General features: G+C 36.3%; 1 protein-coding gene across 2 annotated transcripts in view; it reads right to left on the bottom strand.

Annotated features, from left to right (window-relative positions):
* The window catches only part of AGPS (alkylglycerone phosphate synthase), a 157831-nt gene that overhangs the window by 106892 nt on the left and 26008 nt on the right, over nt 1–24931 (bottom strand). For both annotated transcript variants that reach the window (XM_011944033.1, XM_011944034.1), the window contains exons 2-5: nt 19951–20040; nt 5712–5802; nt 3285–3405; nt 3116–3190 (exon numbers count right to left, since the gene is read on the bottom strand). In XM_011944033.1, coding sequence (XP_011799423.1) covers nt 3116–3190; nt 3285–3405; nt 5712–5802; nt 19951–20030 — 367 coding nt within the window. In that variant the 5' untranslated portion in view covers nt 20031–20040. The remainder of the gene's footprint in view (nt 1–3115; nt 3191–3284; nt 3406–5711; nt 5803–19950; nt 20041–24931) is intronic.

Raw genomic sequence — 24931 nt, 5'->3', positions numbered from 1 at the left:
TAGTAGGAAAACCTAGTGACACAGTATTTACATATCTTAGACTATGTAAAATACCATGTTTCTCATCATACTTTCACCTAATTTTAGCACCATTGATGATTTATTGTTTAAACAAATGTTTGCAATATTGCACAAAATACACTGCACATAAATTCCTTTCCTTTGTACAGAACTAAAGGGTTCTCTTTATGCTTGTAAAAGTTATATAAGTAACAAAAAACTGACTGGAAGATTTTAAATGCCAAGCAAGAGGTGCTAAGACTCAACTTGACTGGCAATAGGACACTAGTGGAGGTTCCTAAGGAGGGGAACAAGATGGCAAAGAGATTGTTTTGGAAAAGTCAATCTCCTGATATAGTAAGAGATGGCATGGAGGAGTGAGACTTGAGGCAAGAAAACTATGCAAAACTCCAGTATTAGTTGCTAAGAGCCTAGGGACTCAGCAGGAAATAAGAATGCTGAGGAAAGCAAATGAATATCCATTTATGAATACAAAAATAGTTCTATAAAAGTTGCATTATCTTTTCTAAGGTTTGTGTAAAGCTAAGAAAACATGTCACTTGTATCATTCCAATTTTTAATAAATATCTATTTTCAAGCTTTTGGATTAAGCTTATAAAGCTTGCTCTCTGTGGTAAATTTACTAAATAGAATATTCATTAATTAACAATTCACAAAATACCCAAAGATGTCTATTAAAAAATCTTCAACAAGGCAAAATTATCTTCTAGGAATGTCACCTAATCAAAAGGCTTCCTTAACCATGTTATCTGAAACTGCATCCATCCCACTACGCATCCTTGTTCACGTTACCCTCTTATATGCTTTTATTCACAGCACTTAATACTAACCAATACGTTACATATTTATTTGTGAATTATCTGTTTCCCCTCAGTAAATTCTATGGCACTAGAAGGGATTTTTGTTTTATTCACTGCTTATCCTCAGTACCTAGCCTGTATTTTCACAGTCCTAAAGTTCTGGTGTTTAAGCCAATGAAAATAATGCATAAACACTAAATTTAATAAGTGAAGTAATTGTCCTTACTCTTAAACAAGCCCTAAGCATACTATTAAGCAACACATAGAATTCCGATTCAGATCAAAGCCAGACTTAAAGACAACTACAATAGATTTCCTAGTTGTGTGTGTGTGTCTGTGTGTGTGTGTGTGTGTGTGTGTGTGTGTTGCAAGAATGAGACAGCCACAACCACTCTATGGAATACCGCATTGCCTCAAATTTCTTCATTGTCTCAAAACGAGGCCTCCTACAAAGAAAAACTTGGACTTCATCGCCAGTGGAAATTTACATTAAAATTAAATAAAGACCTCAGTGACTTAATAACTTGTTGGGAAACTATTGCCAAAGAAGTCATGATACTAGGATATTGAACAGAATAAAACTATAAACTTGATTCATGCAGGAATACACCATTCACAGAGATTCTTGAAGTATGGAAGAAGCTGGCAAAAGGATTATTGAATTAATCTCCCAAGTGTGTATGGGAGACTTAAAGGGGCAAGAAATTATAAGGCATGAAAACCCTTATGGTTTCACAAAAACCTAGATACACAATGAGAAGGAACTGATTTGGAAATTGGGATGGAAAAAAAGTGGAAGAGCAAAGGTGCAAGGGAACCAATAAAATGGGAGGGATTTTACAAAGCAAAGAAACTTTTGTGAAATATTGTTTACTACATCTGGGTTTTTGAGAATATTTGGATTTCTTAAAGCAAAATGTACTTCCACTATATTATTCTGTTTTTGTTTTTGCTTTTTAAGAGATGAGGGACTTACTAGTCCACGCTAGACTCGAACTCTGGGCAAGTGATCCTCCTGCGTCATCATTCTGAGTAACAGGGACTACAGGAACACACTGCCAAGCCCAACTCTCTCAGTATTTTAATGTTGAAAGACATGAAGAAAATGCCTAGAAGGTACACTTGAAAGTTCTTATTAAGATACATCAAAGGATGGCCTATTAGGTTTCTTGTGGGAAGTGGAAATTGATAAATTTTGCTTTCATGTTTTCCAGTAATAAACAGAATAAACCTTCTCCAAATCTTGGTAGAGAAGTAACCTAAAGCTACTAAAAAACAAGCAGGCAAAACAAAAATATTTCTTCTGTTGGAGAATACCTTTTCCTCAGGAACAGTTAAAATTTCTATACTAAACTAACAGAGACGAAAGACTTATTTAATAAATATTCTAAATGCATAGAATAATATACTAGTATCAGGAAAGTAATTTCATCTCTGCTACATAAGCTCTTGGATTTTCCTTCCGTGTATCTCACCTGCCTCTTGCCCCCACATTGAAGTATAATTTTTCCCTCAGACAGTCCCTCCAAAGTAGAAGGATCTCATTTAAGAACTGAGAGTCTATGAATGATCCAATTTATTAAAAAATAAAATACATACTCTGAAAAGGAAGATCTGAAGATAAAATGAATCAGAAAATCAATAGAACTCTTTCAAAAATGCAATAATGGACAGCAAGGAACACTATACCTGTTCTGCTTTAAATTACCTGCTAAAAGAGATGGGTAAAAAACCTCAGATTTATAAATATAGTACCTACTACTCACTAAGAGTAAAATTATAACACAACGCTCATCTACCTTCCGTCCCAGCCAAACACTAATAATTACTCAAAATGTAATTATTCATTTCAAACATAGTATGCATATATATAATACATAAAACTTGTTTGACCAGGCTTTTTAAAGCTCAGAGCTGATATCAACAAATTATTACTAATATTAGTTGGCAGTACTCAATTATATTAATAATTCTATATATCTGAATGTATCACTGACACTAATTTCATGAAGCTTCCAAATTATCCAAAAATACATTTTTCTACTGACATCTCAATATGATTATTTACATTTGAAATGATTATTTAATTATCAGCAACAAAATGAATTGTTAAAACCATTAGTTCAGAACAACCAGGTCAAGAAAGAGCTTCAAGACTGTTATGTAAACTCTCTTAAAAATACAGCAATTTATATTTTTTACAACTCATATGCCAAAAAGTACATATTTCCAATATTAAATTAACTTAAAATTTAGCAATACTAAATTAATGATACAAGGAGGGGAAAACTTACTTGGCCATAAAACTATATCAGGAATTCGCTCAAACATTCCTTCCCTGAGCAAAAATATCTCATGAAGACAATGACCTGTTTTGTGGTTAAAAAAACAAAAACACAAAAACAGCTTAAAATATAGAAAATTTTTGTTAAAAATAAATAGGGCTAATATAAAGTAACTTACCATGAGCTCTAAATACTCGATCATCTGCCTCTTGTGAATATGAAATATTAGTTTCTTTAAGGTCATGAAGAAAATCTTCATTTACAACAGAAGGAGGTGTATCACTAGGATTTAAGGATGCCTAGAAAATAAAATTGATTTCTTTGACTTATTTTTAGACAACGAATTTTGGGTACTTAAGTTAGAGAGAATGACTACAAAATGTAGACTTTTTTTAAAACATTCAAAGTAAGGCTGAAGCATAGGAAAATACAAAACAACATATACAGAAATTAACTTTATGAGAGTAACAAATTACAAATGCTCTGGTTAATCACAATCATTTCTAAAGATTATAATCAACAGGGAAGATAGCAAAGTATCAAATCTTTCATTTCAGATTAAGGAGACTGGGAGAAAGTTACTTGACTTGTACACTATCTACACTTAATCTGTCGATAAAATTTAGCATTTCTGGCCGGGTGCAGTGGCTCACACCTGTAATCCCAGCACTTTGGGAGGCCAAGGTAGGCGGACCACGAGGTCAGGAGATCAACATCATCCTGGCTAACACAGTGAAACTCTGCCTCAATTAAAAAAACAAAAATTAGCCGGGCATGGTGGCAGGCGCCTGTAGTCCCAGCTACTTGGGAGGCTGAGGCAGGAGAATGGTGTGAACTCAGGAGGCAGAGCTTGCAGTGAGCCAAGATCACGCCACCACACTCCAGCCTGGGCAACAGAGTGAGACTCCGTCTCAAAAAAAAAAAAAAAAATTAGCATTTCTTTTTATTCAATTGCCATTTTAAAATGATAAACAGAAAGCCTCAAAATAGGTAATAAATCCATTTTTATAGAGCTGCTTTAAAACTCACAACATAATTATAAACTTGATATTCAATTTCACCTAACAGGTAACTTGAAATCTAATCTTCAACTTCAAAGTTAAAACTATGAGTCATTGGGCATGTCACCCAACTTCTATGAGCCTTGGCTTCTTCATCTGTTAAATGAGATTATCACCATAGGGCTATTATAAGGAAGGCAGGTTAAATGTGATAATTTTTGTGAAAAGCACCTAATAGCATGCCTAGAACATAGGAAGAGGTCCTATGGCTGGCCAAGTAAAATCTGCTATGGGGGATGGGGGGAAGCTATCATTACAGTATTTGGAAAAAAGAAAATATAAGAATATGCAAAGAACAAATATGATACTTCCATATTATCTTAATCTCTTATTAAGGTACTGCATAATAAATACTTATTGAGTGGTTGCTATAAGCTAGGCACTCTTCAAGGTCTTAAGGATACAACAGTGAGTTAAACAGAAAAAGTATTTTGACCTTGTGAAATTTATCCCATAGGAGAAGGAAATACTAAAAGAACTCCAACAAAATATATTAATATTTTAAGTCATTAAGAACTGAAAAGGGCTCAAAAACTGGTGAAACTTCTAACTATGGTATGTGAATTGTATCAATGTCAAAAACAAGTAATTGCAAATAGTCGAGAGATTGAGAGAGAGAGAATTTAAGAGATTAAAAAAAGAGACCTCTAGGAAAAGTTAAAAGATGGCTTGGGAGTGGTAGAATTAGTTGTTCAGCCTAACTTAATAACTAGAATAAAATAACTGTGGATTTTTAAATAAACCCAACAAGTACTCACCAAATACCTATACCACTTAATAACAAGTTGGATACAGTGGAGAATATTGTATAAGACATAGCCCCTGTACTTATGGAACTTATATCCAGTTAGAGAGACTGGAATACAGAATAGTATGCTACAGCAAAATAATAATAAAAATACAACAAAAATAATAATAAAAAGAAATGCTAAATATTTCATTAGTTTCATATATATATATATATATATATATACAGTTTAAAGTTTCCTAATTCTACTTTCAGAAAAGTGAAACTACATGAACAAACTAAAATCCTCAATCGCTCATATCTTAATCAAATTTTTACTTTTTATAATTCTTCAAATATTCTAAATGTCCTAATATTAAATGTGATTTTACATTTTTATTTTAAATTATTCTCCATTAATCCTAGATTATGGTCAGTCTATTAAATAATCTAAACATCACAGCAACTTATATTTCTGTAACAAGCACTCTTTAAGGAAGTAAATAATTTGCACTTCACTACCTTGTGAGAGGCAGAACAAATAGTTATTACTCCCAATTCTAAAACTAACCAAGGCTCAGAGTAGATAAAAAGTTTGCCAGATAAATCTCAGATAAATTGTGAGACTAGGGTCTAGATCTGTGACACTGAATAACTGCCCATAACAGTCTAACAAGGCCAATATAATTAATAGGCTTTATAACAAAAAACATGACAGTTGCAGTGAATCCAATATAACAAATTACAAAGAGAAATCATATTAATTTGGGTTTAAAAACACAGTTAAATGTATTAGTAATAATTTTTGTTTGCTTACTTTAGAGGTAGTTTTATGCTCCACATTTACTCCAAGGGTATTTTGGATCCATTCTTTAAATGTTGGTAAACCCATGCCACTAAGAGGGTACCTAAGGTACAAAGAAAGTAGAAATATTAGAGTAAAGTATCTTCATTTAAATTTAAAGCTTAAATTCTGCTTCCAGTGATGGTCAAGCAGCTACTATCAAACCAACACTTTCACATGTAACTATAAACTCTGAACAAAAGCAAAACAAACAAAACCCAGCTATCCAAAGGCAGTATAGACAGACCAAAAGCAGTCAAAAATAGGGGAGAAAGGTGTGTTACATTTGAAAAAAAGCAAAAAATACTACGTAAGTTCATAAGTTTCCAGTTTGGTTTTGTTTTTTACGTAAGTTTTAGCTTCATGGCAGGCCCCAGCTGGTGCCTCAAAAGGTAATAAAAATACTAAAAATTTACAGTCTTCCTGGCTTAAAGAACCAGAGCACAGTGTTTGGGGTGAATGCTGCATCTGGAAAGCATACTGGGAAATCACAGAAAGAAGCAAGTAAGACAGGAACCTATCTATCAGCTCTCTCCAAATGTCTGGCTGACTCTTAATGGCATGTATAGAAAACATACTAGAATATTCTAGGAAGCCCAGTTAAAGTTAAAAAAAAAAACTGGACAGACAATTCAGCTGCTCACCACAGAGGGACAGAATTTAGAGTTTCAGATCAGTCAAGTTAATTGCTTGATTTAAAACAAATTTTTTAAAGGTCTCTTCAGAGGAATATAACAGAATCCAGAGTTCCTACATCATGTACAATGTCCAAAACACACTCCAGTATTACTAGACAAGAACAAACTGTAAAGTATGACTCATAATCAAGAAAAAGGACAATTAATGATGACTGACCCCAAAATGACCCAAGATACTGGAAGTAGCACACAAGGGTTTTAAAGCAGCTATTATAGCTATGCCAATGGACAAAATGGAAAATGTACTTCCAGGGAATATTAGAAAAAAAAAAAAATCTTAGCAGAGAAATAAAAAAACTATAAAAAAGAACACAATAGAAATTCTATAATTGAATCTCTGAGACATTCCACTGGCATCTCATTACAATTTTCATTTGAATTTTACTGAGTACTTATGAAATTGAGCATCTATTCCTATATCTACTGTCCATTTGGATATCCTCCATTTTGAAAACCAGTTCAAGTCTTTTGCTCATTTTCCTCCTGGGTTATTGTTTTCTCAATTACATGTAAGAAATCTTTATATATTTATAAAATGAAAGATATATATATTAGACATCTTCTCTTACTCTGTGATTTATCCTTTCACTCTCTTAAAGGAGTCCTGTAGTTTGGATACCGAACCCTCCAGAACTCATGTTGAAATCTGATCCCCTAGTGGGAGGTGTTTGGGTCATGGAGGTATATCTTTATGAACAGATCAATGCCCTGGGGGGAGGGAGAGAAGTGTGAGTGAGTTCTGTTAGTTCCCACAAGACCTGGTTGTTTAAAAAGAGACTGGCACCTCCCTACCATCTCTCTCTTGCTTCCAGTTTCACCATGTGATCTCAGCACATACCAGCTCCCCTTCCCCTTCTGCAGGAGTGGAAGCAGCTTGAGGTCCTCACCAGAAGCAGACCCTGATGCCATGTTTCTTGCACAGCCTGCAGAACCATGAGCCAAACAAACCTCTATTCTTTATTAATTACCCAGTCTCAGGTATTCCCAATAAAATAAAAAGGTGACCACCTTCAAGATACTTGAACTTACAGATATAGAGTAAGTATTACTATCATGTATAAAATTTAAAACTACCTTCTATCACTAAAGTATTTATATATCTATATCTGAATGCACAATATTTAACACTCAGAACACTGTAGTTAGCATTGCAGAATACATGGAATTGGTATTATGACTCCTGTTCTTAAGAAACTTACAACCTAGCTTAGTCTGCAGCAACATTTAATTTGTGAGATGAACACATGAGCAGAGAACCTGAAACTAACCAGAGATGTGATAAATAGAAAGCTAAGCACCTATACCAATTGTTGAATCACAGTGACTACTGAATGGATCTTCTTCTTTTCCATGACTGAAGGTTAGTTTGAGAACATTAAATGGGTTTTTTGTAAAATATAAGGTGAGATCAATTTATCACTTTCCCATAGGGCTGAAATAGACTATACTACAGAAGATACAGAACCAGAACGAGTTTTCAAGGCCAGTAAAATTTCTGTGGACAAAAATTATCCAAGAGGGAAGTACACATCAGGACAGACAATGACTAAAGACAAAGTGACTCTTACTCTGGGGCAGCACATAAGAAGCAACAAAAATATTAGTGTATGTTGCAGGAAGTCAGGGACCCCAAACGGAGTTGGGGTCCCCAAGCTGGAGCTGCGGCAGAGGAACAAAAATTGTGAAGATTTCATGGACATTTATCAGTTCCCAAAATTAATACTCTTATAATTTCTTATGCCTATCTTGTCTTTAATCTCTTAATCCTGTTATCTTCGTAAGCTAAGAATGTACGTCACCTCAGGACCACTATCGTACAAATTGATTGTAAAACGTGTGTTTGAACAATACTAAATCAGTGCACCTTGAAAACGAATGGAATAACAGCAATTTTAAGGAACAAGAGAAGACAACCAAAGGTCTGACTGCCTGTGGGGTTGGGTAGAACAGAGCCATATTTTTCTTCTTGCAGAGAGCCTATAAATGGACGTGCAAGTAGGAGAGATATTGCTGAATTTTTTTCCCAGCAAGAAATATTAATAATTAATACCCTGGGGAAGGAATGCACTCCTGGGGGGGAGGTATATAAACGGCCGCTCTGGGAGTGTGTTTTATGCGGTTGAGATAAGGACTGAAGTATGCCCTGGTCTCCTGCAGTACCCTCAGGCTTATTAGGGTGGGGAAAAGATCCCACCCTGGTAAATTTGAGGTCAGACTGGTTCTCTGCTATCGAATCCTGTTTTCTGTTGTTTAAGATGTTTATCAAGACAATACGTGCACAGCCAAACATAGACTCTCATCAGTAATTCTAATTTTGCCCTTTGCCTTGTGATCTTTGCTTTGTCCTTTGCCTTGTGATCTTTATTGCCCTTTGAAGCATGTGATCTTTGTGACCTAATTCCTGTTCGTACACTCCCTCCCCTTTTGAAATCCCTAATAAAAATCTGATGGTTTTGCAGCTCAGGGGGCATTACGGACCTACCGACAATGTGGTATCACCCCTGGCAGCCCAGCTGTAAAATTCCTCTCTTTGTATTCTTTCTCTTTATTTCTCAGACTGGCCGACACTTAGGGAAAAATAGAAAGAACCTACGTTGAAATACTGGGAGTGGGTTCCCCTGATAAGTATATACAATTATCTAGCCTCAGGGTGAGTTCTACAATTGCTAAGCAGTTTAACAGCCTTTTTATAATCAGACAAAGCTTCAATTAAAAATTATGCCATCAAAAAGACAAAGTCTAACAAACTCAAATTCTTCATTTATATACTAACTTGTGATTTGTAAGTACCAAACTAATATATAACACCCATAAAGTCAAAAATAACGACATTTTTCAAAAATTTTACTTTATAGAAATCTCCGGGGACTGAGATGGCTGATTAAAAGCAGCTGTGGCCTACAGCTCTCATGGAGAAGAATGAAAATGGCAACTGAATTCAGCACCTTCAACTGAAATATCCAGATTCTCACACTGCGACTGACTAGGCAGACAGCTCAACCCATGGAGAACAAAGAAAAGCAGGGTGGGGCGATGGTCCAACTGGGAGAAGCATGCAGCCAAAGGAACTCCCACCCCCATCCAAGCAGAGCAGTGAGACATTGTGCAACCCCATGAGGGAAACCACACTTCTCCCACAAGTCTTTGTAACCTTTGGATCAGGAGATCCCCTGGTGACCCCACGCCACCAGGGCCTTGAGTTCAATACACAGAGCTGTGCAGAGTCTCAAAAGAACAGTCACTCAGGCTCACATAGTAACCCAGGAGTTTTGCAGACTCTGCCCCAGGAATCCCAGCAAGGTGGGAGATCCATGTGCTCACTCTTCTAGGAGGGGGACTGAATCCAGGGATCTAAGCAGCATTGTTCTGCAGGCCACACTTTCACCTCACAAGGTAAGACTCACTAGCTTGGAACTCCAGTCAGACAGTGCAACAAGCTGGAGACTGCCTGAGATGGATGAGTTCACTGGAGGAGGAGCAACTACCATTTCTGTGGTTAGGTTGACTTAGCTGTTCTAGCCTGCCAGTTCCAGGCAGTCCAGGTGGTCAGAACAAGAAAGAATCCCACACAATGCAACAGAGCTGCTATGCCAGATTGTGGCCAGACTGCTTTTTTTAAGTGGGACCCCAATCCATTGCTCCTCATTGGGTGGGGACTCCCTGTGCAAATTTCAGCAACTCGAGCCAGGGTTACACAGACAGAACTCTGATCTCTCCCTGGGACAGAGCCCCCTGGGGGAGAGGCAGCCGATGTCTCTGCAGTTCAGTTGACTCAGCCTTTCCAGTCTGCTAGCTCCGAAGAGTCTAGGCAGTCTTGACATGGAAGGGTTATCCCCAACATGGCACACCTGCTCCACCAAAAATCAGCCATCCTATTCCTCCTGACTGGGTCAGAGCTCCCAACAGGGGTCTCCTGACACCTTCTACGGGAGCATCCAGGCCAGCAACAGGTCACTACCCACCCTGGGATGGGGCTCCCAAAGGAAAAAGCAGGCTGCCATCTTTGCTGTTGCACAGCCTCCACTGGTGATACCTCCATGTCTGGGAAAAATGAGGCAAATAGGGTCACGAGCAATCCCCCCAACAAACCACAGCAGCCCTACGAAAAAGTGGCTTGACTGTTAAAAGAAAAACAAACAAACAGAAAGCAACAATAACAGCATCAATAAAAAAGACCACACAAAAATCCCACTCAAACGTCAGCAATCTCAAAAAATTGAAGCTGGATAATCCCACAAAGATGAGAAAGAATCAATGCAAAAATACTGAAAACTCAAAAAGCCAGAGTGCCTCTTCTCCAAATGATCACAATACCTCTCCAGCAAGGGCCCAGAACTGGGCTGAGGCTGAGATCGTTGAATTCACAGAAGTAGGCTTCAGAAGGTGGGTAATAACAAACTTTGCTGAGGGAAAGGAACATGCTGTAATCCAATGCAAAAAAGCTAAGAATCATGATAAAACAATACAGGAGCTGAAAACCAGAAGAGCCAGTTTAGAGAGGAGCATAACTCATCTGATGGAGCTGAAAAACACAACACAAGAAATTCACAATGCAATCACAAGTATCAACAGCAGAATAGACCAAGTGGAGGAAAGAATCTCAAAGCTTGAAGACTACAGTCTTCAAGGCAGACAAGAATAGAGAAAAAGGAATGAACAAAACCTCTGAGAAATATGGGACTATACAAAAAAGACTGGACCTATGACTGATTGGGGTACCCAAAAGAGATGGAGAGAATGGAACCAAGTTGAAAAACATACTTCAGAATATCATCCAGGAGAACTTCCCCAACTTAGCAAGACAGGCCAACATTCAAATGCAGGAGGTCCAGAGAACCCCAATAAGATACTCCATGAGAAGATCAACCCCAAGACACATAATCATCAGATTCTCAAAGGTTGAAAAGAGAGACAAAAATGTAATAGGCAGCCAGAGAGAAAGGCCAGGTCATCTACAAAGGGAAACCCATCAGACTAAGAGCAGACATTTCAGCAAAAACCCTACAAGCCAGAAGAGATTGGGGGCCAATATTCAACATTCTTAAAGAAAAGAATTTCCAACCCAGAATTTCACATCCAGCCAAACTAAGCTTCATAAGCAAAGAAGATACTTTCCAGACAAGCAAATGCTGAGGGAATTCATCACCACCAGGCCTGCCTTGCAAGAGCTCCTGAAGAAAGCACTAAATATGAAAAAGAAAAACTGTTACCAGCCACTATAAAAACACATTGAAGTACACAGACCAGTGACACTATGAAGCAACCACATAAACAAGTCTGCAAAATAACAAGCTAGCATCATGATGACAGGATCAAATTCACACATAATAAAAACCTTAAATGTAAATGGGCTAAATGCCCCAATTAAAAGACACAGAATTGCAAGCTGGGGGAAGAGTCAAGACCCATTATGCTGTCCTCAAGAGACTCATATAACATGCAAAGACACACATGGACTCAAAATAAAGGGATGGAGGAAAATTTACCAAGCAAATGGAAAACAGAAAAAAGCAGGGGCCGCAATCCTAGTTTCTGACAAAACAGATTTTAAACCAACAAAGACCAAAAAAGACAAAGAAGGGCATTACATAATGGTAAAGGGTTCAATTCAACAAGAAGAGCTAACTATGCTAAATATATATGTACCCAATAGAGGAGCACCCAGATCCAAAAGCAAGTTCTTAGAGACCTACAAAGAGACTTATACTCTCACACAATAATAATGAGAGGCTTTAACATCCCACTGACAATATCAGACAGATCACTGAGACAGAAAATTAAAAGATATTCAGGACCTGAACTTAGCTTTGGATCAAGCAGACTTGACAGACATCAAGAGTCCACCCAAAAACAACAGAATATATATTTTTCTCATAGCCACACTTACTCTAAAATCGATCACATAATTGGAATTAAAACACCCCTCAGCAAATGCAAAATAACTGAAATCATAACAATCTCTCAGACTACAGCACAATCAAATTAGAATCAAGACTTTAAAAAATCACTCAAAACCACACACTACATAGAAACTGAACAACCTGAATGACTCCTGGGTGAAACTAAGCCAGAAATCTAGAAGTTATTTGAAACTAATGAGAACAAAGAGACAAAGTACCAGAATCTCTGCAACACAGCTAAAGCAGTGTTAAGAGGAAAATTTATAGCACTAAATGCCCACATCAAAAAGCTTCTAGTAGAAAGATCTCAAATTAACAACCTAACATGACAACTAAAAGAACTAGAGAACCAACAACAAACAAGCCCCAAAGGTAGCAGAACACAAGAAATAACCAAGATCAGAGCAGAACCGAAGAAGATAGAGACGTCAAAAACCCTTCAAAAAGCCAATGAATCCGGGAGCTAGGTTTTTTGTTTGTTTGTTTGTTTTTGAAAAAATAAATAGGTAGACTGCTAGCTAGACTAATAAAGAAGAAAAGAGAGAGGAATCAGACACCATCTAAAATGATAAGGGGGATATCACCACTGACACTACAGAAATACAAATAATCATCAAAAAATACTATGAACACCTCTATGCACATGAACTAGAAAATCTAGAAAAAAGCAGGTAAGTTCCTGGACATATACACCCTCCCAAGATTGAACCAGGAAGAACCTGAATCCCTGAATAGACCAATAATGAGTTCTGAAAATGTGATAGTAATAAATAGCTTGCCAACCAAAAAAAGCCCAGGACCAGATAGATTTACAGTTGAATTCTACTAGAGGTACAAAGAAGAGCTGGTACCATTTCTACTGGAACTAAATTGAAAAGGAGGGACTGCTACCTAACTCCTTTTATGAGACCAGCATCATCCTGATACCAAAACCTGGCAGAGACACAACAACAAAAAAGAAAAATTTAGGCCAGTATCCCTGATGAACATCAATGCAAAAATCCTCAATAAAATACTGGCAAACTGAATCCAGCAATACATCAAAAAGCTTATCCACCACAATCAAAGTTGGTTCAACATATGCAAATCAATACATGTAATTTATCACATAAACAGAACTAAAGACAAAACCATATGATTATCTCAATGGACACAGAAAAGGCCTTAGATAAAAGTCAACATCTTTCATGTTAAAAACTCAATAAACTAAGTATTTAAGGACCATACCTCAAAATAATAAGAACCATATATAACAAACTCACAGTCAATATCATACCTGAATGAGCCAAAAGCTGGAAGCATTCTCCTCAAAAACCGGCACAAGACAAGGATGCTTTCTCTCACCACTACTATTCAACACAGTATTGGAAGTTCTGACCAGGGCAATCAGGCAAGACAAAGAAATAAAGAAAATTCAAATAGGAAGAGAGGAAGTCAAACTGTTTCTGTTTGCAGATAACATGATCCTATATCTAGAAACCCCCATCGTCTCAGCCCAAAAGCTTCTGAAGCTGATAAGCAACTTCAGCAAAGTCTCAGGATACAAAATCAATGTGCAAAAGTCACTAGCATTCCTATACACCAACAACAGGCAAGAGGAGAGCCAAATCATGAAAGAACTCGCATTCACAATTGCTACAAAGAGAATAAAACACCCATGAATACATCTAACAAGGGAAGTGAAGGACCTCTTCAAGGACAACTACAAATCACTGCTCAGGGAAATCAGAGAAGACACAAACAAATGGAAAAACATTCCACGCTCATGGATAGGAAGAATCAATATTGTGAAAATGGCCATACTACTCAAAGTAATTTACAGATTCAATGCTATTCCCATTAAACTACCATTGACATTCTTCACAGAATTAGAAAAAACTATTTTGAAATTCATATGGAATCAAAAAAGAGCCTGTATAGCCAAGACAATCCTACACAAAAAGAACAAAGCTGGAAGCATCACACTACCCAAGTTCCAACTGTACTACAAGGCTACAGTAACCAAAACATCATGGTACTGGCACAAAAACAGACACATAGACCAATGGAACAGAATAGAGATCCCAGAAATAAGACTGCACACCTACAACCATCTGATCTTCAACAAACCTGACAAAAACAAGCAATGGTGAAAGGATTCCTTTTTTTTTTTCCTTTAAGACGAGAGTTTCACTCTTGTTGCCCAGGCTGGAGTGCAATGGCGCGATCTTGGCTCACCGCAACCTCCACCTCCCAGGTTCAAGCGATTCTCCTGCCTCAGCCTCCCAAGTAGCTGGGATTACAGGCATGCGCCACCATGCCCAGCTAATTTTTGTATTTTTAGTAGAGACAGGGTTTCTCCGTGTTGGTCAGACTGGTCTCAAACTCCCGACCTCAGGTGATCCACCCACCTCGGCCGCCCAAAGTGCTGGGATTACAGGCGTGAACCACTGCGCCCGGACAGGATTCCCTATTTAATAAATGGTGCTGGGAGAACTGGCTAGCCATATGCAGAAAATTGAAACTATACCCCTTCCTTACATCTTACACAAAAACTAACTCAAGATGGATTAAAGACTTAAAAGTAAAATCCAAAACTATAAAAACCCCAGAAAAAAATCTAGGCAACAACATTCAGAACATAGGCATGGGCAAAGATTTCATGACAAAAACGCCAAAAGCAATTGCAACAAAAGCCAAAATTGACAAATGGGATCTAATTAAACTAAAGAACTTCTGCACAGCAAAAGAAACTATCATCAGAGTGAACAGACAACCTATAGAGTGGGAGAAAATTTTTGCAATCTGAGCCTCTGACAAAGGTCTAATATCCAGAGCCTACAAGGAACTTAAACAAATTTATAAGAAAAAACCAACCCCATTAAAAAGTGGGCAAAGGACATGAACAGACACTTCTCAAAAGAAGACATTCATGCAGCCAACAAACATGAAAAAAAGCTCAGCATCACTCATCATTAGAGAAATGTAAATCAAAAGCCAGTCAGAATGGTGATTATTAAAAAGTACAGAAACAACAGATGCTGGCAAGATTGCAGAGACAAAGGAATGCTTTTACACTGTGGTGGGAGTATAAATTAGTTCAACCATTGTGGAAGACAGTGTGGTGATTCCTCAAAGATCTAGAGGCAGAAATACCATTTGACCCAGCAAATTCCCTTACTGGCTATATACACAAAGGAATATAAATCATTCTCTTATAAAGATACATGCATGCGGCCGGGCGCGGTGGCTCAAGCCTGTAATCCCAGCACTTTGGGAGGCTGAGACGGCTGGATCACGAAATCAGGAGATCGAGACCATCCTGAGCTACACAGTGAAACCCCGTCTCTACTAAAAAAAATACAAAAAACTAGCCGGGCGAGATGGCGGGCGCCTGTAGTCCCAGCTACTCGGGAGGCTGAGGCAGGAGAATGGCGTAAACCCGGGAGGCGGAGCTTGCAGTGAGCCGAGATCGCGCCACTGCACTCCAGCCTGGGCGACAGAGCTAGACTCCGTCTCCAAAAAAAAAAAAAAAAAAAGATACATGCATGCATATGTTCATTGCAGCACCATTCACAATAGCAAAGACATGGAATCAACCCAAATGCCCATCAATGATTGACTGGAAAAGAAAATATGGTACATATACACCATGGAATACTATGCAGCCATAGAAAGGAACACAATCGTGTCCTTTGCAGGGACAGGGATAGAGCTGGAAGCCATTATCCTCAGCAAACACACACAGGAACAGAAAATCAAATACCGCATGTTCTCACTTATAAGTGGGAGCTGAACAATGAGAACACATGAACACAGGGAGGGGAACAACATACACTGGGGCGCATCAGGGGGAGCGGTGGAAGGAGAGAGCGCATCGGGAAAAATCGCTAATGGATAGTGGGCTTAATAACCTAATAACCAAGGTGATGGGTTGATCTGTGTAGCAAACCACCATGGCACACGTTTAGCAAAGTAACAAACCTGCACATCCTGCACATGTACCTCAGAACTTAAAAGTTGAAGGGAAAAAAAAATCTACAGAATTGGCTCCAGAGTATTGCCTTATGCTGCTTAAACCCAGGAGGACTAAATTTATCCATACTTAGAAGGAATAAAAGTGGTAAGTTATAAATCTAGAGATTTATAAACTGATAAGTTATAAATCTGTTCAGAAGATAGACTGCTCAGAAAAAAATTTCAGACCCTTCTCCTAACATAGGGAAAAAGCTGTTATTCTATAATAGCTTCTAATAATTGCTTACAACTTAATGCCTGGGTTTGAAATGTCAAAGTTACCCTCCCGCAAAATACATACAATCAACTACATTTCCATATAAAAATCTCTTTTCAATGTTCTTTGGATCAGAAATAGGAGAACCCCACACCTCATCAATTTTCACTGATAATCACTGTTAGTTTCTGGCACGTAGGATTTCCCTTTCTTTCCAGCTCTGTTATATTTCTTTCTTCTGATATTTTATCCAACTTTTCTATGTGGTTATAAAAGGCGAGGGGCCTGAATTATTTCAGTCCACCTCACTGCCAGAATAGAAAGTCTCTACAAAAAAATGTCAAAAATTGTCCTTACCTCTAATATTATTAATAAATAAGAGTGAATTAATACTGTTCAGCCAAACAGCGTTTTCTTGTACTCAGCCATTGTAGTCATGAATTCCATTTTCTCTTTCAGGAATATCACAATCTTCTTACGCTTCTGCCCTTTGCCTTTCACAGTAACAATAGGAATTTCTGATGCAAGATAAATTTTTATAATATGACTAACTCTACCGTGCTGGTATACAGAGCGTAGTGCTCCCAGGGTTTGGAGACAGAACAAGATCAGTACAGTGGATGAGTTTAGTTATCTGCAGAAGTAACTCAAAAGCACAGTATAATAGAAACTGCAGAAGAATGAAGGTTAAAAACACCTGGTTTTTAATCCCAATTTACCACTGAGCAGGCGACTTCAGGTAAGCTACTTAACTTTCCTCGTCCTCATTATTTTTAAGAAGATAACTCTATCCATCTGATAGGGTTATTGTAAGATAACTCAGTAGGCACTCAATAAATAGTAGATATTATTATCTTAAGAGTGTTTGTAAATGTTTTCTGATAAAAATCAGAGAAACCTACTCATTCACCAATTATTCTCAGGAAAACAGACTAGATATAGAGAAAGTTATGATTCAATTCAACTCAGTTTATGACCCTGTGACAAGGCACTGGTGGTGCTTCCCACCAAAATGGGAATTGAATTTTGTTTTGCTTTTTCATTTTAGTTACTGTTTGTTTAGTATATATTTAATCCCAGAGCACCTAAATCCCATTTATATGTTTGGGGAATTATCCTTTGTGTAAGTCTTGGAGGAAGGCAAAAGCTACCCTCCACTAATGCAAATTTGCCAGATATTCAGTTTCCTGGTCTCTCTTGCAGGCTCTTCCAGTCAGATGCACCCTTATTCTCCCTCTCCCCGACTGGACTCTGACTTAGGAGTCAACAATGCAAAGAAATGAGGCCTTTAAGGAATGCGTTCTGGCAGGAGTGGTAGTAACCCATTAAAACCAACAGAAAAATTCTCTGGTTCTATTACAGCCTATATAAATATCTCTATCAAGACCATCAAATCTCCTTTGTTCTGAATGTATGCTCTCCAAATAATATCTAAGTTGCAAATGTTGTTCTCTAGATACCCTAACATCAGAAAGGGCACTAACATGTATTCCATACCCTGAAAGAGGAATAATCTAACCATAAATGAATACACTGAGGTTCTAATTTTTTAAATCAGTCTCTTAGAAGTGTGGCATGTGTCAGACCCCTACAGCCTCATCTCTTCCAGGAAACTGACAAATCAAGTGCCAGAACACCCAAAATAAGAACGAGATCCTGAACCCATGGGACCCACTAAGGCATAGTTACCTGTGATGTTTTATGACTAATCATTCATTTCACACACACACACACACACACACACACACACACACACCCTTTCTCATATAAACCACTACATGGCCTACAGTACTGTACAGAAGACTTTGCTGAAATACAGGTGACCATCTACCCTGCTCCATAAAACAGAAATGCTGTGTACCTTCAAGATCCAAACACAAAGAGAGCAAAAAAGAGAAAGAGAAATGAGGACAGTGTCTGAGAAGAGAGAAATTTGGTTTTCTAAGTTCAGAAGATTCGTTTTTTTCTCCATAAAATTTTGAAAAGCCAATCTCTACATCGATGTTTCTACTATATCAGACATTATTCTATTTAAATAAAACATAAAAGATTCAACATTTAGAACACTGGTAAATTTACTTCTAACCAGAAATCCCTTCTACCTGAATTACACAATTTCTCAACTAAGCCTCCATTGCATGCTACCCAATCACACTTAAGGATGGGAATGAGAATACAGATAATATTTATTTTCCTAATAAAAAAACTAATGTCAAATGTACCTCTTCATACCTTGATTAAAATTACTTTCAAATTACTATTCCTGAGATTTTATTTTAGGTACAAAATATTAATAAGTCAGAAAAATAGAAAAATTATTAATACATTGCACTATGAAAAGGAAGGAAATAACTTCTCCAAAGGAACGAAACTTACTTTGTTGACATTTTAATATATTGATATAGCATATGTTTTAAAAACATTAACTTAAGGATAGTAATGTCCAATAGATATTAAATCAGGGTACAATACTAGAATAGACTCGTAATATATCTGATCCAATTTTTTACTTAGTCTCAATTTCTTTTTATTTTTGGTTCCAGCATTTAAGTATTACATATTTGTACTCACTGCCCTTTCAAATGTTGTATCAAAATTCAACAGACAAACCAAAAACAGAGCTTTGGCAAGGGCAGTATTGCTTACAACCAACAAAGAACTCATTTTACAATTCTGACCACGTCTAGAACAAACAGGAATAACAGAAATATCCTTTAGAATTCTTTTTAATATTTTTTCCAGTTTTACTGAGGTATGATTGAACAAATATACTTTGTAGTTCTTATCAACAAATAACCACATTTCAGATACAGGAAAGTTATCACAAAAATGACTGATCTTTCTCTATCATTTCTTTCCTAATTTATCTCAGAAACTAATTTTTTACAATACTATTTATATTCACACAGACCTAAAATCGTTCACCTTTCATAATAACCCACACTCCAATGCAAATTACCAGATTTAAATATGAAGCTGCTTTCAAAAAACCGAATGGCATGGGGATTGGGTGGTGGATGGCTTATAGACATTATTTGGATCCTGACACAAATAAACTACCTATAAAAGATGTTTTGTGAGACAACTGGAGAACGTGAATATGAACTGGATAACTAGATTAAAAATTTTTGCTATTTTTGATATATATTATCATATAATTGCTTATATTAGGTCCTTATTTTTTAAGACATATTATATATATATATACATACACACATATACATATATTTAGAGGTGACATGACAACATCAGAATTTGAAATACTACCGGGGGAAAAAAGCAGTTATTGCAAAATGTTGATAATGTTTAAACTCAGGGAGAAATCATATTTTCTAGTGTGTTTAAAATTTTTCATAGAAAGAATTAAAGAAGTAACAAAAGAAGAAATAAATGAGGGTTACCTTTTCCCAGTCAACTCAATTTGGCCCTTCTTATTGAAGATGAATTTAGAATCATTATATCCCCATCCATTCCATTTCATAACTTCTTGCCTAGTGAGAAGAAAAAATATATAAATGAGACCAATGCTAAACATCTTAAAACTGCATAGTATATCATTGATTATTAACTCACAATCATCTAAAACACCTTATGCCCACTAATTGTAGAACATTAAATAAAATTAGCACATGTTAAAATGTCCATATACTAATATTTCTGAATATAGAATCACTCTGATGAGCAGCACCTGCTTCACAGAGGGCTACAACCAATAAATTTAATGCATTCAAAGGAAGAAATAAAAAGTTGCAAAAAGGAAGAAGATAAGTTTAAAATATAAATGTCGCATTTTGTACATGTTATTGGTTTACATTGTAAAATGACCTAAAAAGTTCTGCAATTAAAACTAAGGAAACACAGTTTTACACATATATGAGAAAAAAATCATAAATACTAATCTTCTGCTATGATTTTTAAAAAAGACCAACTTACCAAGTAGATCGGCTAGCAATAGACACAATAAAGTAAGTTAAAAATCTCAGTGCTGGGTTTACTTTCTAAATTCTTCAAATTCCATATAACTACCAATCTCTACCTTGACCTACATATTGTAACAGTTAATGGCTATACCCATTTTCAAAATTCCAAAATAACATGATATTTTTAATTTCCAAAACACCAATATTTCATAGTTGTAAAAATCCTTATTTATCAAAATCAATGGCTGAATCATTCAATTTTGCACATCATGTAAGAATAGATAGGTCTGGACCTACAGAACATAATAAGCAATCACGCTGAAGTACTGCATCACTTTTTATTACATGTTTTGGCAGACTACCCTAGTTTGATGTTGGCTACTGAAATAAATGGGTGGTGAGTCTTCTTACCACAAATTCAACTATGCAGTTTATGATGCAAATAATTTAACAAAAACATTTTTCTATCTTGAAAGTTATTTGCTGCATTCAAATTTCAAAATAAACAAAGATGCACTCATTACAAAGTGTTCTTCTTATTCTCTGTAATTCTCAGGAAAGAAGAAACAAGCAAGTTTTTTTATTACAATCATAATTCTTGTTCTAGTTCAAAGGCTTTTCAAACAAATGAACATGAACATAATACAACTGAACCAGATATAGGTAATTAATTATGAACTGAAATCTCCATCTATACACAAAATTAAGACAAAGAAACTAGGAATGCTCTGTTTACAACTATGATTTGCTATTAATAAAAGCTACAGTCCCTCTACAAAAATTTCAAAATATCTGAAGAGTATCAATCCAGAGACTGGATTTGTAGATTAGTCAGTTATAAACTAACACTAAATATTTTTTCTAATCCCATAACATTCCTAACCTCATCGCAGAGGGAGGTTTTGGAAGGGAGCTTTTGGAAAAATCTCTATGGAAAAACATCACGACTAATGTTACCAGTGACACACTCATTTTCTTAAGATTTTACTTTTTTTTGTTTTAGTGCCAACACTTGGGATTGAACCTAAGATTTTCACATTCTAAAAACAGATTAGGATATTTTCCACTTTGTTTTTTTTCATGATTAAATTATCTCCACTTTTATGAAGTATAATTTACTTAGTATTTTCTTATTATATTTCAAGAATCAGAAGGGTAAATATATATTTTAACACATTAACATCTTTAATGGCTTATAATGTGCATAGATTTTATGTGATTGCATTTTATTAGTGAATTTCAACATTTATTATAATTCTGTTCTTTACAAAATAGTAATTTGGTATTACACAAAATAAATGCAAAAATCTCAAGGCAAGGCACAGGGAAATAATTTCAGTACAGAGGTTGAATTTGGCATGTTTATGTAGCTTAACAATGAAAATCATTTTCCTTAAAATTATCCCTAGAATTTAAAAAATTATTCCCAGATGACCCCAAAGTAAAAAGCTAAACTTAGTCACATGGGTTCATTCTTAGCGCTTCATGAGGAAATGAATCAAGATGAGCAGGAAAAGATCTGCTGTTATACACTATAAAATGAAGGGTTTTACATCCTGAAGAGTCTTTGGCCTTACATTTTCAAGTCGGGTAATATCCTAAAGAACTTCCAAATTTTCAACTCTAGGTACCTTTTTCTCTCTTTTCATCCCAGTCATAAAATTGGGCTTATAAAATGGACTTTACTATATTTGTAGCAACTTTTGGAGTCCTCTCAGAAGTTGAATGTAGGCATTTGGAATGCATTTGTGCCCCAAACAGGATTACAAAGCATAAATAGCATACAATTAAAATCTAGATTACCCCCAAACCAATCTTCTGATATCTTCAAGCACCCCAGGTGTTAAATAAAAGACAGGTAAATTTCCCAGGCTTCTGGTTTTATACTTTTATATACACATATTCCAAAGCCCCCCCGAAATTACTAGTATATACTCTGATAGTTAAATACAACTATATGATTAAATTTTTAAATAACTTCTTATAAATAAGAGTATAATAAGTATTTTGAAGGGCATTACAGCATAACATTTTAAAATTAGAATAAAACTTTACATAGTCACAGAATTCAAAAACTAAAAAGATCCTCAGAACCCACCTAGTTCAATTGCTCATTTTTCAGATAAAGAAACTACCCAGGGAAGCATCCCTGGTCACACAGCTAAGTTCGTTGTGAGTATCCAAAGGCTGACTTCCAGTCTCACAATTCTTCCTCTTCAGACAGGCAATAATATCTGAAACCCATCTAAGTCAGGCTCTCAGAAAACCAGAATATTTGAAAGACCTCATTTTTTTCTTCACATCAATAGTGTTTCAAGAAACTATTATATGTTATTATAAGCTGAGTATCCTTTATCCAAAATGCTTTGGACCAGAAGTGTTTCAGATTTCAGACTTTTTTCAGATTCTGGAATACACAATGAAACTTCTTGGGGATTGGACCCAAGTCTAAACACAAAATTTATGTTTCATACACATCTTATCACATAGCCTGAAGGTAACTGTATATAATATTTTTAATGGTTCTATGAATGAAACAAAGTTTGTATACACTGAACTATCAGGAAGCAAAGGAATCACTATCTCATGGCAGTGTTCAAAAAGTTTCCAATGTTGGAACATTCTGGATTTTAGATTTTCAAATTAGGGATGCTCACCCTGTGTTGTAGTCATTCGTCTGCACTTGACCTGAAGGAAAACGTTTAAAAATCAAGGGATATGTTTGTGCCAGAAGCCAAATTCCCTACACCTCCAATAGTGTAATGAATTCTGCCATTCAGAATAATCCCAAAGCACTGCAAGCACTAAAATGAAGAATGATTAAAGAATCAACAACTTTCCATAAGATTCAAATAAAAGAATCCAATTCTCATCTAACCCCAGAGGTCAATCAACCAGTATGATCTCTCAGACATTCCAATTCTTAGAGCTAACTATACCAAATTTAACATCTTTTAAAAAAAACAAGACCAGGCCAGGCACAGTGGCTCACGCCTGTAATCCCAGCACTTTGGGAGGCCGAGGTGGGCAGATCACAAGGTCAGGAGATGGAGACCATCCTGGCTAACATAGTGAAACCCCGTCTCTATTAAAAATTAAAAAAAAAAAATTAGCTGGGTGTGGTGGCGCATGCCTGTAGTCCCAGGTACTCAGGAGGCTGAGGCAGGAGAATTGCTTGAACCCGGGAGGCGGAGGTTGCAGTGAGCCGAGATCACACCATTGCACTCCAGCCTAGGTGACAGAACAAGACTCAGTCTCAAAAAAAAAAAAAAAAAAAAATACACAAGACACCTCCTCCTGCCGAAAGAATAGTTGGCTTGATTTTACTGCATAAAAAAATAAATGTTTTACACATTTACACATCTAACCACAGTACCAAACAGTGAAAAAGCACACAGTATTAGCTGGTGTAACAAAAGAAAATGGAGGCATAAAATAGCATCCTATATGCACAAGGTGGCAGTATTCTCCCATGATATAGACATGATGTACATATTCAATATTTAGAATTTTCCAGGGTTGTTATTATACAATCTTTAGGTGAAATATTTAGATTTAGCCTTACTATTATAAAAACCATAAAGAGTTTCTATATTCCTAAAATGGGAAATTTTCACTTTGAAGTCTCCGTTTACAGACTGGTTCTCAGATTACTATTCCTCTACTAGTAACAAACTGCAAGCATCCTGACATATATGCATGGTTTCTACATTGCTATTTCTAATCATAATAATCATAATATTTTTCACCAGAAAATAAGGAAAAGGAAAAAATGATTTAGCCTACTTTCATTCTGGGTTGACAACTGTAAAAGTTCAGCTATCTAATAACTTTTTAAAAAGCTTTTCTGAAAAAATTCCAATAATCAAAATTCTAATAAAAGATGCTTCACTCTTCAGATCAATATTTCTTCTTGCCCTGAAATAAAACTCACAAAGCTACCTTCATCTGGTAATACTGTGATTTCCTAGAGAGGAAAAGGCCAACTGAAATGGCCAAAAGGATCTATAATTTTACTTTTCGTCATGAATTAGTTTAATGGCTTGTTAATTAACTTTGGTAACTGGTGAGGGCAGTAAGACTACCTAAATGTAATCAACTTGAGGACTCTGATAAGATCTTGTTTCTATGTTGAATAGGAGTGGTGAGAGAGGGCATCCCTGTCTTATGCCAGTTTTCAAAGGGAATGCTTCCAGTTTTTGCCCATTCAGTATGATATTGGTTGTGGGTTTGTCATAAATAGTTCTTATTATTTTGAGATACGTTCCATCAATACCGAATTTATTGAGAGTTTTTAGCATAAAGGGCTATTGATTTTGTCAAAGGCCTTTTCTGCATCTATTGAGATAATCATGTGGTTTTTGTCCTTGATTCTGTTTATATGCTGGATTACGTTTATTGATTTGCGTGTGTTGAACCAGCCTTGCATCCCAGGGATGAAGCCCACTTGATCATGGTGGAT

Source organism: Colobus angolensis, unplaced genomic scaffold (assembly GCF_000951035.1).
Source record: "Colobus angolensis palliatus isolate OR3802 unplaced genomic scaffold, Cang.pa_1.0 Scaffold224, whole genome shotgun sequence".
Lineage (NCBI taxonomy): Eukaryota > Metazoa > Chordata > Mammalia > Primates > Cercopithecidae > Colobus > Colobus angolensis.
Note: the sequence above shows the minus strand (reverse complement) of the source record. Positions and strands in the feature narration are given on the sequence as shown.